This window comes from Mus musculus, chromosome 3 (assembly GCF_000001635.26).
Source record: "Mus musculus strain C57BL/6J chromosome 3, GRCm38.p6 C57BL/6J".
NCBI lineage: Eukaryota > Metazoa > Chordata > Mammalia > Rodentia > Muridae > Mus > Mus musculus.
Window position 1 is genome coordinate 35,768,988 of NC_000069.6, and position 18,541 is coordinate 35,787,528.

The 18,541-nt window shown below is 37.5% G+C and overlaps 1 protein-coding gene across 11 annotated transcripts in view; it reads left to right on the forward strand.

The window, feature by feature from the left end:
- Positions 1-18,541, forward strand: part of Atp11b (ATPase, class VI, type 11B) — a 102,233-nt gene that overhangs the window by 14,944 nt on the left and 68,748 nt on the right. For 10 of the 11 annotated variants that reach the window (XR_001783770.2, XR_001783771.2, NR_151627.1 and 7 more), the window contains exons 2-4: positions 9,038-9,154; positions 13,525-13,614; positions 15,520-15,600. Coding sequence is in view for 5 of the 11 variants with exons in the window: in XM_006535568.3 (XP_006535631.1) it covers positions 9,038-9,154; positions 13,525-13,614; positions 15,520-15,600 (288 nt within the window). In the remaining 6 variants the exon portion in view is untranslated. Of the gene's footprint in view, positions 1-9,037; positions 9,155-13,524; positions 13,615-15,519; positions 15,601-18,541 lie in introns of those variants that run through there. The other variant, XM_030252873.1, reaches the window with a different exon arrangement.

Genomic DNA, 18,541 nt, shown 5'->3' on the forward strand with positions numbered 1-18,541 from the left:
TGGAGCATCTTCTGGATATATGTCCAGAAGTGGTATTGCTGGGTCCTCAGGTACTACTATGTCCAATTTTCTGAGGAACCGCCAGACAGATTTCCAGAGAAGTTGTACCAGCTTGCAATCCCACCAACAATGGAGGAATGTTCCTCTTTCTTTACATCCTTGCCAGCATCTGCTGTCACCTGAATTTTTAATCTTAGCCGTTCTGACTGGTGTGAGGTAGAATCTCAGGGTTGTTTTGATTTCCCTTGATGACTAAGGATGTTGAACATTTCTTTCTTTTTTTTTTTTTTTTTTTTTTTTTTGGTTTTTCGAGACAGGGTTTCTCTTTATAGCTCTGGCTGTCCTGGAGCTCACTTTGTAGACCAGGCTGGCCTCGAACTCAGAAATCTGCCTGCCTCTGCCTCCCAAGTGCTGGGACTAAAGGCGTGCGCCACCACGCCCGGCGATGTTGAACATTTCTATATGTGCTTCTTGGCCATCTGAGTTTCCTCAGTTGAGAATTCTCTGTTTAGCTCTGTTCCCCATTTTTAAAATAGGGTTATTTGGTTCTCAGAAACTTCTTGAGTTCTTTGTATATATTGTATATTAGCCCTCTATCAGATGTATGGTTGGTAAAGATCTTTTCCTAATCTGTTGGTTGCCGTTTTGTTCTATTGACAAGTGTCCTTTGCATTATAGAAGCTTTGCAATTTTATGAGTTTCTATTTGTAAATTCTTGATCTTAGAGCGTAAGCTATTGGTGTTCTGTTCGGTGTTCTGTTCTGGAACTTTCCCCCATGCCCATGTGCTCGAGACACTTCCCCGCCTTCTTTTCTATTTGTGTCTGTATATCTGGTTTATGTGGAGGTCCTTGATCCACTTGGACTTGAGCTTTGTACAAGGAGATAAGACTGGGTTGATTTGCACTCTTTTACATGCTAACCACAAGTTGAACACAGCACCATTTGTTGAAAATGCTGTCTTTTTTCCACTGCATAGTTTTAGCTCCTTTGTTAAAGATCAAGTAACCATAGGTGTGTAGGTTCATTTCTGGGTCTTCAATTCTATTCCATTGATCTACCTGCCTGACTCTGTACCAATATCATGCAGTTATTATCACAGTTGCTCTGTAGTACAGCTTTGATGTCAGGGATGGTGATTCCCTCAGAAGTTCTTTTATTGTTGAGAATAGTTTTCACTATTTTAGGGTTTTTGTTATTCCTGATGAATTTGGAATTGCTCTTTATAATTCTGTGAAGGATTGAGTTGGAATTTTGATGGGGATTGCATTGAATCTGTAGATTGCTTTTGGCAAGATGGCCATTTTTACTATATTAATCCTGCCAATCCATGAGCATGGGAGATCTTTCCATCTTCTGAGATCTTCTTTGATTTCTTTTTTCAGAGACTTGAAGTTTTTGTCCTTTAGATCTTAGGTTAGAGTCACACCAAGGTATTTTATTATTTGAGACCATTGTGAAGGGTATCAATTCCCTAATTCTTTTTTTTTTTTAAGATTTATTTATTTATTATATGTAAGTACACTGTAGCTGTCTTCAGACATTCCAGAAGAGGGCACCAGATCTCATTGCAGATGGTTGTGAGCCACCATATGGTTGCTGGGATTTGAACTCAGGGTCTTCAGAAGAGCAGTCAGTGCTCTTAAGCGCTGAGCCATCTCTCCAGCCCCCTCCCTAATTCTTTCTCAGCCTGTTTATCCTTTGAGTAGAGGAAGGCCACTGATTTGTTTGAGTTAATTTTATATCCAGCCACTTTGCTGAAGTTGTTTATTCGGCTTAGGAGTTCTTTGATGGAATTTTTGGGGTCACTTAAGTATACTATCATATTTGCAAATAGTGATATTTTTGACTTCTTCCTTTCTAATTTGTATCCTTTTGGTCTCCTTTTGTTCTCTAATTGCTCTGGCTAGGACTTTCAGTACTATATTGAATAGGTAGGGAGAGAGTGGGCAGCCTTGTCTAGTCCCTGATTTTAGTGGATTGCTTCAAGTTTCTCTTCATTTAGTTTGATGTTGGCTATTGGTTTGCTTTATATTGTTTTTACTATATTTAGGTATGGGCCTTGAATTCTTGATCTTTCCAAGACTTTTATCATGAATGGGTGTTGGATTTTGTCAAATGCTTTTTCAGCATCTAATGAGATGATCATGTGTGTTTTTTTTTATTTTGAGTTTGTTTATGTAGTGGATTATGTTGATGGATTTCTGTATATTGAACCATCCCTGCATCCTTGAGATGAAGCCCACTTGATTATGCTGGATGATCATTTTGATGTGTTCTTGGATTCGGTTTTTGAGAATTTATTGAGTATTTTTGCATCAATATTCATAGGGGAAATTGGTCTGAAGTTCTCTTTCTTTGTTGGGTCTTTGTGTGGTTTAGGTATCAGAGTAATTGTGGCTTCATAGAACAAATTGGCTAGTGTTCTTTCTGTTTCTATTTTGTGGAATAGTTTAAAGAGTATTGGTATTAGGTTTTCTTTGAAGGTCTGATAGAACTCTACACTAAACCCATCTGGTTCTGGGCTTATTTTGGTTGGGAGACTATTGATGACTGCTTCTATTTCTTTAGCTGTTATAGTACTGTTTAGATGATTTATCTGATCCTTATTAACTTTTGTATCTGTTATCTGTCTAGAAAACTGTCTACTTCATCCAGATTTTCCAGTTTTGTTGAGTATAGGTTTTTAATAGGATTTGATGATTTCTTTGGATTTCTTCAGTTCCTGTTGTTACATCGCCCTTTTCATTTTTTGATTTTGATAAACGGATACTGTCTCTGTACCCTCTGGTTAGTCTGGCTAAGGCTTATCTATCTGTTGATTTTTCTCAAAGAACCAGCTCCTAGTTTGGTTGACTCTTTGTATAGTTCTTTTTGTTTCTACTTGGTTGATTTCAGCAATGAGTCTGATTATTTCCTGCCTTCTACTCCTCTTGGATGTATTTGCTTCTTTTTGTTCTAGAGCTTTCAGGTGTGCTCTCTCCAGTTTCCTTTTGGAGGGACTCAGAGCTATGATTTTTTTCCTCTTAGCACTGCTTTCATTGTGTCCCATAAGTTTGGATCCTGTCCCTGGCTGTCCTTTGTTCCTGTGTCCTGATTACTATAGGCTGGTCCCTCTTGGGCTAGGAATTTGGGCAGAAGTAGTGGTCTTACAGGTATTCACAGGTGTGCCAGCACTCCTGGGAGACAAGCTCTCTCCCAGAGGTATTTGGGTATGGAGCACTGTGACACAGGATCAGCTCCGGGTGCAGACAGAAACCGAAAGGCTAGTCAATGCTCTTTAAGGAAAAAGCCATCTCTCCAGCCCCTTCGGTTGGTTGGTTGGCTGGTTTCTAAGAAAGTATTAATAGATGATAAACTCTTAGTTTTTATGCCTTAAAATATTATTTTGTAATTACTAATTGTATTTTAATTTAGTCAGATACCAATTTATTGAGGATACAGTACTACATTCTGTTGCTTTTTGGCATTTTTTAATTGGTGTAAAGTATGCTTTTTTTTTTTTTTTTTTTTTTTTTTTTGGTTTTTCTAGACAGGGTTTCTCTGTGTAGCCCTGGTTGTCCTGGAACTTACTCTGTAGACCAGGCTGGCCTCGAACTCAGAAATCCGCCTGCCTCTGCCTCCTAAGTGCTGGGTTTAAAGGCGTATGCCACCAACGCCTGGCTAAGTATGCTTTTAATATCATTATTTTCTTGATATTTCTTTTCAAATTAGTTTTAGTTTCATCTTTGATGCTTTGTGGTTTTAGTGTGATTGTAGTATCATTTTTTGTACTGTTTTTCTTCCTCTGCATTTTTCTTTCAATCTGAAGATTGGTATTACTATAGTTAGGAACATTTTTAACCTTCTTTTCTTTAAATGCTGCTTCTTGGCCCTTAATTCTCCCATTCTAGAGTTAACTGGCGAACATAGCGTTGAGTCTCTTTTTCTGTCTGCTGTATATTTAGTGTATATTTGCTGCTTTCATTACTTCTGGTTTTTTTTTTTTAAACATTTTATTGTAGTGACTTCACCCTCCTACACCAAAAGTAACAGCATGTACCTCCCCAAATCCCATCCATACAGCTAGATTAAGGTGGCCACTCATCCCAGCCCCATATGGGACATCCTCACCATCTACTGGAGGTCTGGGAGGACTGGAAAGAAACAGTGTCTTCCAGAATGTAGTGGCTATGCCAGGACCAAAACATTCATTAACTCACAGCAACTGTTGTTGACTGCACAACATAGGCACAAGGTCAAGCCATCACCATAACAGGATAGAACAGGGGTGAGGGAGGTGAGAGGGGGCTCATGGGCCCCTTCTGCTGGGGAGCTAGGAACAGTTGATGTCTTCTGATGGGAGAATCAGTTTTGTTTAAAGGTATGGGCACTAGAAGGTCGAGCATGCTCCACTGGATGACCCCACAATGAGGAGTATGTGGGTGGCACAAATTGTGGGTTATTTTTTAGTAGTTTGTTAGTGGGGTCCAGAGAAACAACTGGCCATTGTGCAGAGAATAAATGACTGTGTATAGTGATCAACTCTAAATGGGAGACCTGTGTGACTCCTTTTCCTCTGAAGGCTCATTACAAAAGGGGGGTAGAAAGATTGTAAAAGCCAGAGGTAGTAGATGTCTGCAGCAGAACAGTATTCTCTGGACTTTACAGCATCATTGTGATATGAACATGGAGCAGTTGTCACTGTATATGGAAAAACAGAACAAGATCAAGCCAGGGACATTTCCGGCATGAGTCAAGGTGGGTTTATGAAGTTCCATCCATAGCTAAGGAGCTATTAGCTGGTTCCTGAGGGAGCAGGGAAGGGTCAGGTTTCTTTAGGGATCCAGGCCCTGAGAGGTTCCCCATGCTTCACTGTATGGCTCTATGCACATGTCCACCCCTCAGCATTAAGTGGTCTCTGTGAGCTTTACAACAACAGCAAGGCTGGAAAGATGGCTCAGCCTTTAAGTGTACTTTGACAGAGGACCTGGCTTCAGTTCCCAGCATCTACATTGGGTGGTTCAAAACTGCTATAACTCCATTTCCATGGAGCTAATGCCTTCTTCTTGTGTTCGTAGGCTCTTACACAGACATGATATACATCCAGACAAGCAAGTACACATGCACATAAGAATTTTAAGGTCTTTTAAAAAGAGCACAGAAAGTTGGGAGGAAAAAAATAGAGGGGATAAGTGAAAAAGTGGAGAGGCAAAGAATAGGTAGATTTGATCAAACACATTACATGCATAAAGGAAATTCTTAAAAGGAAATAAGGAATTTTTTCCCCCCAGGAAACTAAGTGTGGGCAGGGTTAATAGTTGGGTGAAGGACTAGTTCCTTTCTCTGTCACCCTTCACACCTTCCCTATTTTGTCATCCTAAACCTTCCTGGGAATGAGGCTGGACCAGAGTGGATTAAGAAGGAGTGTGCAAGGCAGCAGGAGACTGATGTCAGTGGTACCAGTTTGTAGAGAAGAAGGAGAAGCATTATCAGAATCCTGTACTTAGTTACTCAGGGCTGTGCTCAGAGAAGCTTGACACACTATAACAGCTAGGTCTTGGTTGTTCCTGGATGTATACCTCCTGATAAATATATATTATAAATCAGTGCCTGCAAGTTGATCTTAAACAACACAGCAAATTATTTGCAAGTTTTTATTTTCATTACTCTTTGGGAACCCCCAAATTATTTTGTTTTTTTTTTTTTTTTTTCTTTCTTTTTGAGACAGGGTTTCTCTGTGTAGCCCTGGCTGTCCTGGAACTCACTCTATAGACCAGGCTGGCCTTGAACTCAGAAATCCACCTGCCTCTGCCTCCCGAGTGCTAGGATTAAAGGCGTGTGCCACCACACCGGGCTTTTTTTTTTTTTTTTTTAAGATACTTGTGATAATAAAATAGAAATCTAAGGTGACAAAAGACATCGTTCTTTCTTGTTTATTTTAATAGAATATTTATTATATCTGAAATGAAACTAGACTTTACTTTTAAAGCTTTATTCAGAAGAATATGCTTGATAATATTCTCTAAAAAAAGACATATATACCTAACAAAATAATGCTATTTCAGTAACATTTTTTTTTCTCAATTTGAGATTTGTTTTACTTTTTTATGATGGAAAAGTATATATCTAGTCAGCTAGACTTAGTGTAAATGATCTAGATGGTTTATATACGGATTAGATGCAGTGTGTTATTTTGTAATGTTCCCTGGCTGGCTCAGGACTTGGGCTGGTTTGTTTCTCCTGGGACTGCTGTCAAATGGGGCTGCAGTGTCAGGCCCAGATGGTGGGCAGCATACACATTTTCTCCTATTCTTCCTCTGTTTTTGGTTTTTGAGGTTGTGTCTGCTTGTGTAGCCAGGGATGGCCTGCCTTGAACTTAGAATGATCATCCAGCTTAGCCCCCAGAAAATGGGTTTACATGAGCACCATGCCCAGCTGTGGCTGGGTGCTTTTCAGCTCTGCTCCTTGGCTTGGCTTTCAGTGCCTGTTGTTGCTGTGGTTGTTCTGTTTGTTTTTGTTTGTTTGCTTTGAGAAGAGTCAGGAACTTCTTTCTTTCCTTTCTATGCCATCTTCCCATCTTTTTTATGCTGGTGAGGGAATCCAGGGCCTTGCTAGATAAGTGTCTACCACTAAGCTACATCGTCTATCATTAAGGCCTCACTTTTTAAAAATAAAATTATATTTAGAATAAGAATAATGCCTTCTTATTTTGGTATTTTAGTAGTTCCAAGTGTGTTTCCTGGCATATAGTTTGTGCTCATTGTATTTAGAAAATGAAGATTGCAAGAAAAATTATAGGAAGGTTTAACACATAACCTTTATAAGTGATTTGTTATTTCAGAATGGTCTAATAATTTTAAAAATTTGTCACAGTGTTTAGCACAGTAGTGAACACATTTTCTCAGCACACATTACCTATTGATGCCCTAAGGTTTGACTTTGAAGAGTCTTTATAATATTTATGGTGGGTGGAAGGTAGTCTTGCTGCTCAACACACCACCGAAGACTTTATTTCTTGACCTTTGTACCTTCCAGTCTTGCTTCCCTTGGCACTCCACTAATGGCTTTTAAACAGTGTCTTCAGAAAGGTCCAGTAGTGGCAGTGACTTGATTCTGTGATACCGAGAGACAGGAGAGCTCATAGTCTTGTCTTTTTATGTTGAACTTTAAATAGCAAAAAATGGGCTTCTGACCCATATAAGGAAAGATACCATCCCATTTTGAGGGTCAATCTCTCTTTATTTTGATTTTTTATATTTTTATTGTTTCAAGCATTTTTTAAAAAATTATATTGAATGCAAGTTTATTGGGAAGCTGTTCTTGGGTGGGAGAGTTCAGTGGCCCTAAGGAATAAGTTGCCATGGGAAGAGAGAGAGAAGAGAGAGGGAATAGAGAGAAAGAAACAGTGCACACACAGAGAAGAGGAAGAGCTTAAAACAATTTTTAAATATATTTTGATCACATTCCTCCCCTTCCCAAAGTCTTTCTAGATCAGAGGTTCTCAAGCTCCTTGATGTTGTGACCCGATCATAAAATGATTTTTGTTGCTTCCTCATAACTAATTTTGCGACTGCTATGATCATATTACAAATACTAGATGTTTTCCAGTGGTCTTAGACCACCCTGTGAAAAGGTTGCTAGACCTCCCTCCACCCGCAAAGGGTTTGTGACCTACAGGTTGAGAACCACCATTCTAGATCCTCTTCCCCTCCCTGCACACCCAACTTTAAGTTCTTTGAGGCAAGTTTAAAGGGAGTCGATACACTAGTTACTTGTTTCCTGGTTGGAGGAACGGCTTGGGAAAGATTAGATGTGGCCCTAAAAGAGGACGGGTGCCATTGGGGCTGGCTTTGAGGCTTCAGAAGCTCATTTTGTTCCAAGTTGGTACCTTCTCTACGTCCAGCTTGCGGAACAAGACATAAGCTCTCAGCGTTTCCTGTCACCACACTTTTGCTCTGCCATCATGCACTCTAAGTCTCTAGAACTGTAAGCTTCAAATTAAACACTTCTTTTAAAGTTGTCTTCCTTGGTCAAGCTGTCTTATTGTAATTATTGAAAAGTAACTGTAAGACACTCTGCTAAGATTAACTACTGAACCTGGAGAGATGTTGTCTTAATTCGCTTTCTATTGCTGTGGTAAATACTATGACCTAAAGCAACTTGGAGAGGAAAGGGTTTATTTCATCTTACAGTATATAGTCCATTATCCATAAAGGGATTTCATGACAGGAAACTGGAGACAGGAACTGAGTCAGAGACATGGAGGAACAGTACTTCATTGGCTTACTCCTTGTGACTTGCGCTCTATGCCTCTCTCACCCTGAGTGTATCAATCAAGAAAACGACCCAGTCAGTCTGATGGAGGCATTTTTCTTAGTTGAGTTTCCCTTTTCCCAGATATCTATCTCTAGCTGTGCCAAGTCAACAAAACACTAATCAGCACAGATGGTCTTCTGAATTTAAAGGCAGAGTATGTATTCTGCCAGGAGTATTATAAACGTATGCCTGTCTATAATTCAGGAAGTCTTACCTGTTTACCACTACAAAGAAATGATTCAGTGATATAAATCTGCGAAATGAATCTTAGTCTTTTGAGAGCAAAAGTCTTTGAGACTAAATTGATTTTGGTATAAGAGAGGTTAAAAATAAGCATAAAACTTTGCTATCAGGCATGGTAGCCACAAATTAGACATATTTCTGTTTCTCTCAGTAATAATCACAGGAGAAAGCAAGGCTCTCATGGGAGTAAAAAGCAAGGAATGCAGTCAAGAATGCTTCTAAAGTTCTCATATCTGATTTTTCCTTTATAGCATATTTTAGAGTGTGAACTATTTTTCATTATTGAAAGTATGGTTTTAGTTGATTTGTTTCTAAAGGTATTATACCTGTTCACCTGGGAAGAAAAGCATTGGTGGCTTACCTGTCCTAATAATAGAATGGATTCAGTCTTTAAGGCCAATACTATATATAATTTGATTCATTATATAAAATCAGTAGTAAAATATTATAACAACTGGCCTGCTGATTAGTATTCTTTTTCTGTTGTTTGGTCTTAGGGTTTTGACCCACCACATCAAAGTGACACAAGAACTATTTACATAGCCAACAGGTTTCCTCAGAATGGCCTTTACACACCTCAGAAATTTATAGATAACCGGATCATTTCATCTAAGGTAAGAGTAAACAATTTTTTATTAAACTGTATATGAGAGCTGGGGATATATTTGTAGTTCATTTGGTAGTATTACCTATCATGTACAAAGCCCTTAGTTCAGTCTTCAGTACCATATAAATTGAACATTATGATGCATGCTTATAATCTCAGCACTCTTAAATTCAAGGTCATCTTTAGCTATATAGCAAGATTGAGGCCAGCCTGGGATAGATGATATAATACTTTGTCCCGAATAAACAAACAAATGATAAATTTGTAACATTTTAAAAATGATTTACTGAATGTGTGCAAGAATATATGTATACTTTTTAAAAGTCAAGAAACTGAAGGTTGGTAGATATATCTCACCCAACATGATGTAGGAAAGAAAAAGAGACTGTTAATTACTACCAGTTAACAGTTGTCTTCAGCTGTGGCGTACTGTGATAGCTGTCTTCTGAGTCTGTTTCTTCTCACTTTATGGCATTTAACATGTGAAGTAACAGCAACCTATGTAAAGTAACTATTAAATCTTGTTTATGAAATGCTATATTTATATTACCACAGTTCTTTGATTTCAGTGCTTGGAAATTGAATAATTTTCTCAAAATTGTAACTGACTTGGTTTGAACTCTGTTCTTTGTGATTTTAAAGCCTCCTTGTCCCATTATCTAGTCTCCTATAAATATTTTAGTGTAAGGTACTACTTCGTACTTATTTATTTTTCCCTATTTGCACTCGAAGAAGCCGTGTTGTCAAAGCAGAGGATAAAGCAGCGCTGTCTTGTTCATTTCTCTTTCATGATAGAAGTGAGTGAGTTGCAGTGTTCTGTAAGGGCTGTTTGAGGCCTTAGAAATATGGCTAGTACAACCGAAGAACTGAACATTTGAAAATTATTTTCATTCAAACGTCATAACCCTATGTGACTAGTGACTCCTTTATTAAATAGTACTTTTATTGATGATGTGAATCAGAGAGGCTGAGGGTAAAGTTCTTACTTAGACCTGGCACTTGCATATAGGGAGGGTACCACAAGAAACCTTCGTCTGCTCTCACCCTGCCTTCCAGAGACACTAATGCTTTCCCTGTGATACTGCTCTCATCTTTCCTAAGATGTCACCTTAGCTTGTCCCTTTCCCTGCTCTCTTTTTCTTTCTTCTGTCACATTATTTTTGTATATAACTGATCCATTGATGATGCTAAGCGGCCTATTCCAGTTCTCATCTATATTGTGGATGCTGTACAGGTTTAAAAACAATTTTAAAGTCTAATTTTTATATTTAAGATACAGTTTTATCATTTCTCTCTTCCCATTTCTCTCTTCAAATCCTCTAATGTCCCACCCACAACCTTCATTCCCTCTCAAATCTGTAACCTCTTTTTCTTTGTTATTTTTACATCTGTAAGTGCAGCCTGCCGAGTCCATTTAATGCCACTTGTATGTTTATGGTTTCAGGGCTGACCCCTGGGGAAGCCTAATTCTACTGCTGTTAGCTTTGCTTAGTTACTGGCCTCTGTCTAGGTGTAAGGCACACTAGATTCCCTTCACATTAGCATGCTTATTGTTTTTTCTTGTTTTGGTCTTGCTTAGGTGCTGTTGACGTGTCATTGGTAATGCTTCCCTGTCACAATCTCAGGGTCAGGGTTAGGGCTAGGGTCAGCTGATTTTTCTAGTTCTTTGGCTCGTATATCCTCTCTAACTCCCTTTTCTTTGATATTTCTTGGGTGTAGGAAATGTGTTACAGATATATTCATTGGGACTGGGAATCCCACAATCACTTCTGCATTTTGACCAGCTGTGGCTTTCTGCAGCCATCTTTGTTTATTGCAGAGAGAAGCTTCCTTGATGATGTGTAAGAGCTACACTCGTTTGTGGATACACAAAGAAAAGAATTTAAGATACAGTTAGGAGTTATGTAAAATGATGGTATTGGCTGTACTATATATACTATATGACCTCTTTAGCCTTGGGTAGCTGGCTCCGTGTCCAGTACCAGGCATGATTTCCCATCTGTTGAGTGGGCCTTACATCCAATTAGAGAGATGTTAGTTACTGCCAAGATAGGAATGCCATTGACAGAGATACAGATTTACCACTGATAAAGAGCCTTTAGGAATATCTTACCATGCTGATCAATGTTGTAGCTAATAAGTGTCACAGCTGAGTGGGACTGCTGGTTGCTTCCCTCTGTTGGCAGTTTGCTTGCCACCTTCTGGTACTATGGAACCAAATCTTCAAGGAGGAGGCTTTCAGATAAGATGGTCTAAAACCTGTGGAACTCTAATATTTAAGATTCTTATCTGTAGGACTTCACATAAAACAGGTCAACATAAAGCATTTCAGCTGGTATTGGAGACTTAGAGCCCTGAAAAATGCTGTGATTAAATAAATCCCTTTATATGGCTGTTTTCTTTTTTCTTTTTCTTTTTTTATTTCTTTAAAAAATTTCTTTATTAGATATTTTCTTCATTTACAGAAATGCTATCCCAAAAGTCCCCTATATCTCCCCCCCCCCCCCGCCCTGCTCCCCTTCCCACTCACTCCCACTTCTTGGCCCTGGCGTTCCCCTGTACTGGGTCATATAAAGTTTGCAAGACCAAGGGATGGCTGCTTTCTTACGCAGTATAAGTTTAACATTTTTGACCAGAGTTTCAGAAATGTAGGTGTTTAAATAAGCACTCTCCTTAAGCCATTTTAGCATAAGTTTCCTTACATGGCTTACTTTATTGTGTCTTGGTTGTTTCCAGACCCTTCCAGTAACTGTACTGATGGCAGTCTCATAGCTTGCAGGAACTCTTCCCATTGACCCTTTGTCGGATTGCATGCTTCCACTATGGTGCTTAAAATGTGAAAGTCTAAAGATGTTCAGTTCACATCCAGAGTATAGATAGATAGTTGCCGATGCTCTGCTCTCACGCTGTAGTGAGGATAGCACGATGTTGGGTTTTTTAAACTTCTTTATTGTTCTCTGACATATTTTCTACAAAACCACAAGGAGCTTTGCCTTTTGTTTTACATGTTCATTTATATATTTTATCTTTAACTACAACTGTAAATCTCTTTGCTTGTAAGCCTCTTAGTGTATTTTTTGAGACCGTGACTCATTATGTAGCTCTGGCTGTCCCGGCTCTCACTGTGTAGACCACGTTGGTCTCCAACTCACAGAAACCTGCCAGCCTCTGAGTACTGGGCCTTAAGCAGTGATACTCTACTCTACCCTCCCAAGCTGCAACCTTTTAATGCAGTTCCTCATGTCCTGGTGACCCCAACCATAAAATTAATTTTGTTGCTACGTCATAACTGTAATTTTACTACTGTTAGGCATCATAATGTAAATATCATAATGGTATGCAACCCTTATGAAAAGGTCATTTGATCTCCAAAGGGGTCGTGACTCCCAGGTTGAGAAACACTTACCTAAAAGTACGTGCCACTATGCCCAGTTTGGATAATGTTATATCTTAGTTCAATGACCATAGTCACCTTATATTAAATTTAAACTTCCTTGAAAAGGTCAGTTATAAAGTCATACATGACCATAGAGAGGTTTTACTGATTCTGTTATCTTAACCACTATTATATAATAGTTAAGATAACTTTAAAGCTCAATAAATTATTTTTAAAAGTATTGTCACATTGAATGATATGTCCCTTTCCTCTCTAAGGTAGGATATATGCTAAATTTTGATTTATTCAATCTGTTAATGTTTATAGAAACATGAAAATAATATCTTGTCATTAGTGAACTGCTTTATATGTGAAAGTTTTGTCCTCAGCTTTCCCTTGTTTTTATGAGTTTTAAGAGTTAGCCAAAGGAAATCTGTTCTTTTAAAACCACTTTTTATGGGATTGGGGAAATGGCTCAGAGATTAAGAGCATTTAATGCTCATACAAAAGACCTGGTTTCCGTGTCCAGCATCCACATGACAGCTTTCAGCTGTCTGTAACTCCAGCTCTATGCTCTCTAATATTTCCTGTTCTCCACAGGTACCATGCACGCATGTGCATGCATACATACACACATACACTTTTACACATACATCGTAAAAGGATTTATTGTATTTGTGTGTGTCTGTGTGAGTATAGGCAGGAGAGTGTGGGTGCCTGTGGAGGCTGGATGATTCGGATGGTCCTAGAGCTGGAGTTACGGCAGTTTTGAGCCACCTGACATGGTGCTGAGGATTGAGTTTGAGTCCTCTGTTAGAGCAGTCTGTACACTCTTAACTATGAAACCATTTTCCCATTCTCTTGATAGCAAATATCTTGAAACCATTTTCCTCACTGCCAATTTATATAATTGTTTTCTTTAAAATTACAGAGAGAAAAGTATTGTTGGTATCATAATCTACATAGGTGTTTGTTGATTTTTCTCTTCTCCTTTCTCCTAGTATACTATATGGAATTTTGTTCCAAAAAATTTATTTGAACAGTTCAGAAGAGTGGCAAACTTTTATTTTCTTATTATATTTTTGGTTCAGGTAAGTTTTATCACTCCTTGAATTATTTATGAACTTGGTGCCTAAACATATATTTTATAATATGTAAAAATTACATTGTATTCCTAGTTGATTGACTATGGGGTTGTTTTTCTTCTATAGTTTCCCATTGTATTCATGAATAAATTACCTAAATCAAATCTAGATTTCTAAAACATAGGCTATAAATTTTAAGATCAATTGCATTTTGTTTCTTTACTAGTGTGACTTAGTACTGATAAGTGTAAGCTAAGCTGAGAACAATACTTATAATTTTTCTGATGCCTGCCTCAGAGTATAAATGTTTTAGATATCAATAAGTAGTGCACCATTGGCCATGTCTGCCTATGGAATCATTTTAGTACAAGACTGTGTGTGTGCTTAAATTTTCTTGTATCAGCATCTGTAATCACAGGTACTCAAGAGGCTGAGGCAGATGAGGATTGCTTATACCCAGGCAACGTAGTAAAATCCCAGACCAATACATTTTATTTAAATTTATAATTTTTTAAACACTTCTCTCCCTCTCTTTGTCCTCCTCTTCCTCTTTTCTTCCACCTTCTCTTCTCTTCTCTTTTTCCTCCTCTTCTTCTTCCTTCTCCTCCTCCTCCTCTTTTTCGTGCGTGTGTGTGTGTGTTATATGTACATCTTACTGCCTCATTATGTAGCCTACACTTATTATGAACTTACTTTATGTCTGCATCTGCTCCTCTGGAATTACAGGTGTTTACCGCCATATCCAGCATATTATTTTAATTTTTAAGTATTTACAAGAGTAATTTTCTGGGCTTAAATCTGAGGTCATCATAAACTATTAAGTAGATTCTTAGTCTAAATTATTTTAGCTTTCATATATGTGTGTGTGTATTTATCAAATATAAGTTGAAACTCAAATATATATCAACTTGTAAATATAGTAATTATTTTCTTATGGTTATTCTAATAAAACTTTAGAATTTTTCTTCAGTGTTACATTAAAACTTTGTTTAAACTTTTAACTGGTCTCTCAGTAGAACCTAGGATTTCAAAAGAAAAGTTAAAATTACTCAAATAGTCATTTTAAAGCTTTAGAAAACAATTAGTTTTAAAATGCTTTTCTTTATGAATGGAAAAAGAACTTCTAATTTTATATCAATAGAGCATCTAGTGGCTTTCCTGGAAAATGAAATTATGCTAACTATATTCACATGGCATGTATATAGTTGTGTAATTGCTAGCTAAGATCAGCATTGTATTGAATAGAGCAAATTTAATTGACCTATCCAGAATGAGGGGAAATTAATAAATTGTAAGATTTGTGTTCTTTCCAACCTATGTAATTACTGCAAGTACTTCTTCAGCAACTTATAGAATCTTCAGTTATATGATTTATATCATAATTGAAACACCATTTTCCTCACTGTCTTCCTCTGACTCTTTTCTATTCTTAGTTCTCTTTCTTCAGGATTGAGTTTATCTTGAATCCCAGGTTAATGTTGGTGACAGAGTTTTCAGCGTTTTGTAGGATGTACAAAGAATATGCGATAAGACCCATTGTAGTTCTACTCATGGATAACATGGAAGAAGAACTTAAGAACTGTGAAAGCCAAGTAGCCACATTTGGTGGTACATGCCTAAAATCCCATCGGTTGAGCAGCAAAGACAAGGGGATAGGAAGTGGTTCAGTTTTGTGTGGGCATGTGTAGCAAAATCCTGTCTCAAAAGGCAAAACAACAATAAAAAAGTGGAGTAACTGAGTTCAGTCTAGCAGTTTATGAGAGTGTACAATAGAGACTCAACCAAGCCTATGAAGTTGTCAAGAAAGTGAAAGAGTAAATTAAACTGTATGCCTTGTACAACAGTGTGAGATTTGCAAATAATATATGCAATATAAATATGTAATTGTCTACATTCTGCCTTTAAATCTAGCTTATGATTGATACACCTACCAGTCCAATTACCAGTGGACTTCCATTATTCTTTGTGATAACAGTAACTGCCATAAAACAGGTACGTAATACTTCCTGCCTTATTTCTTCCAAAATTGACTCAAAACTAACACAAATTTCCAGATTAACATTATTGTGAGAACAGTTTCATAACAAAGCAGCAGATTTATTTGATACACAACAATCCAGGTACCTTGTGACGGATTCATGAATGATTGCTATCATTATAATATATTATTGTCAACATAGGACTTAATCTAAAATCAAATATATGTGCAGACTAATTTATAAAACAAATTAGTATAATAATTTTAATAATTTTAGTGAAGCATGGTTCAAAGGAAATAAGTTTGTAGAGTAGAACATTTGCTTTTGGCATGAACATTTGTACTTTGCTACAGTTTACAATTTTCCTCAACAAAGTTAGTTTTTGTGTATGCTAGTACCCTGATGGAAATAATTTCAGCCAGATTATAAATTGATATCAAGGTCTAGGAAAAGAGAAGTAGAATATTGGATAAGCATTCTAATTAAATAATATCTTTAAAATGTCAAATTGATATTGCTATCACTCCTCAGCATCTACTCATGGTGTCAGTGATACAGAGATGATTCCTTCCACTAGATAGAGTCATTGCACCTTTTACCTAAATGATATTAAAATTCTCTGCTTTGTAATTTGTAAAGATACCATGTTGGTTGATGTAAAGTGAAATTAACTAATACATTTGAAGTTGAGTTTTAGAATAGGGATAGAAGGACAATTGATCAAGGAGGTAAGAGGGAAACCATTTAGATAAGGACCCATCTGCAGGAAACATTCTGAGGAATTACAGTTGTGATTTCTGTTTCAAAAGTGCTATCGGGAATAGTGATGCTGGTTAACATAAGCGAAAGATTCCTTGCTGTAATCATTGAGAGTCAATAAAATGGTTTGATAAGGCTACTGAACTAAAACGATATATTGGGATAAATCTAGAAATGATACACAAACAGTTAGGATTCATGGACCTATATTAAAATAGTAATGCATTTATTGTTACTGCTTTGCTATTAGTGTTGTCTAATGGTAGGAGGAAGTAAGGCTTTTTCAGAAATGATATTTTAACTCTTAGCTTTTTCTAAGATTGACATACTATAGCTTAAATTGGGCCAATATAATCTAGATGTCTCAAAATACTTTCCAAAAATACTTTCTCCAAAAAAGTAGACTATCAGTATTTTGATTTTACACCTCTAGCTCTTACAGTCTGGCTCCTCTTCTACGTAGCTCCCCAAGCGTTGATGGGAGGGCTTTGATGATGAACAACATCTCATTAAGGATTGAGTGTTCCACAGTCTCTTACTCTTCAGACATGGTCCACTTTTTATCTGTGTTAGTTCCTATTTACCTCTCTGATGGGGGCTGAGCAAGCCACTGATTTATAGGTATAGCAGTCTGTCATTTGGAGTCATTTTATATCCATGTTCAAAATAATGATATTAGGTTTTCCTCTAGGCTCATGATCTCTGTAGTCTCAGGTTCTTGGCTACTCTAGTAGTGTGAGGTATAGGTTCCATTTCATGGAGTGTGCCTTAAATACAATTAGAAAGTTGTTGGTTATTCCTATAATATTTATGCCATTATCACACCAGTGTATCTTGTAGGCAGATCTCTGTTGTATGTCTTAGGGTTTGTACCTGGGCAATATCAAATACCATAAACAGTAGTCATTAGGAGTGGGGTTTCTAGTTAGGCACCAACTTGACTTCTTTGTGTTCAGTGCTATAAGTGTTGTCTTCAGCAATAGAGCTTTAATGTATATAGAGAGCATCCTATACACAGCTTTAGCAGTAGCCTGAGATGCTTGGAGGAGTTCTCCTATTACCCTTTATGCACTTAATCTGAAGATAATTTTATGCAGTATTTTAAAAATATTTTATATATAAAATAATGTTTCACATGTAAAGCCAGATATGGAATTATCTGCTTTCATATCATGCTAGGACTCAAAAATATTTGTATTTTAAATTATAATTAATTTTGTAGTCTGTGTTTTAAGAAAGGAAAAGAAATCAACCTCAATTTAAAATTTTTTTTTCCTGTTTGTTGCCTGCAACCATACTCTGTAAGTTTATACCATATAACTAAAACATCGTTTATACATAAAAGTCATGTAATGATTAAATAGTTTTAGGAAATTGTACAAGTTGTGAATCCCACCCTAGACTTTTGGCATGTTTAGCCATGACTTGTCAATATGGACTTTAGCAATAGCACCCTAAAATCAGCTTTGAATATGCTTAAGATGTCTATGAGCCCCAACCCTCGCTAAGGAACTGTGAGTTAAAGAGAGCTGGGAGGAAGAGAGTCTGACACTCTCTCTTGTCTCTTGTTAATTCTCTAACTTGTTTTGAGATTTTATTTTAATTACATTTCTCCTTCAACTTCTCATATGCCTCCCCACTCTCTTTCACTTGTTATTCCACATATATATATGTTTGTATATACACATACATTCCTAAATATAACCTGTTGAGTCCATATGTCAGGTCTGTGTTTTCAGGGCTGGTTGGCACTGGACAGTCAGGTGGTGTGTTCTTACTGCTCCAAGCTTTAAACAGTTGCCTGTAGTTCTTTGATTAGTGTTGAGGCCTCACGGGCTTCCCCAATGCAGTTTGGCATGTTTGTTGGTGTCCTCAGTGTTCAGCTCATGTTTGGGCACATCATGCTAATGGTTGTAGCTTCTGCTGTTACTTAGCAGACACAATCTCAAGCGAATTCCCTGCATCTCTGGCTCTTACAATTCCTCTCCGTCCCCTCCGCAACACTCCTTAGGTTCCTTAGCTGTGTGGGCATTTTGTAGAGCCATTGGGACTGAGCTCAACAACTCTGCATTTTGATTGCTTTTGGATTTCTGTCATGGTCTCTACAGAAGAGAAGTTCCCTTGATGAAGGGTAAAGGCAACATTTATCTGTGGGTATAAAGACAAGTGTTCATACCCCACCTCCCCTACTCATG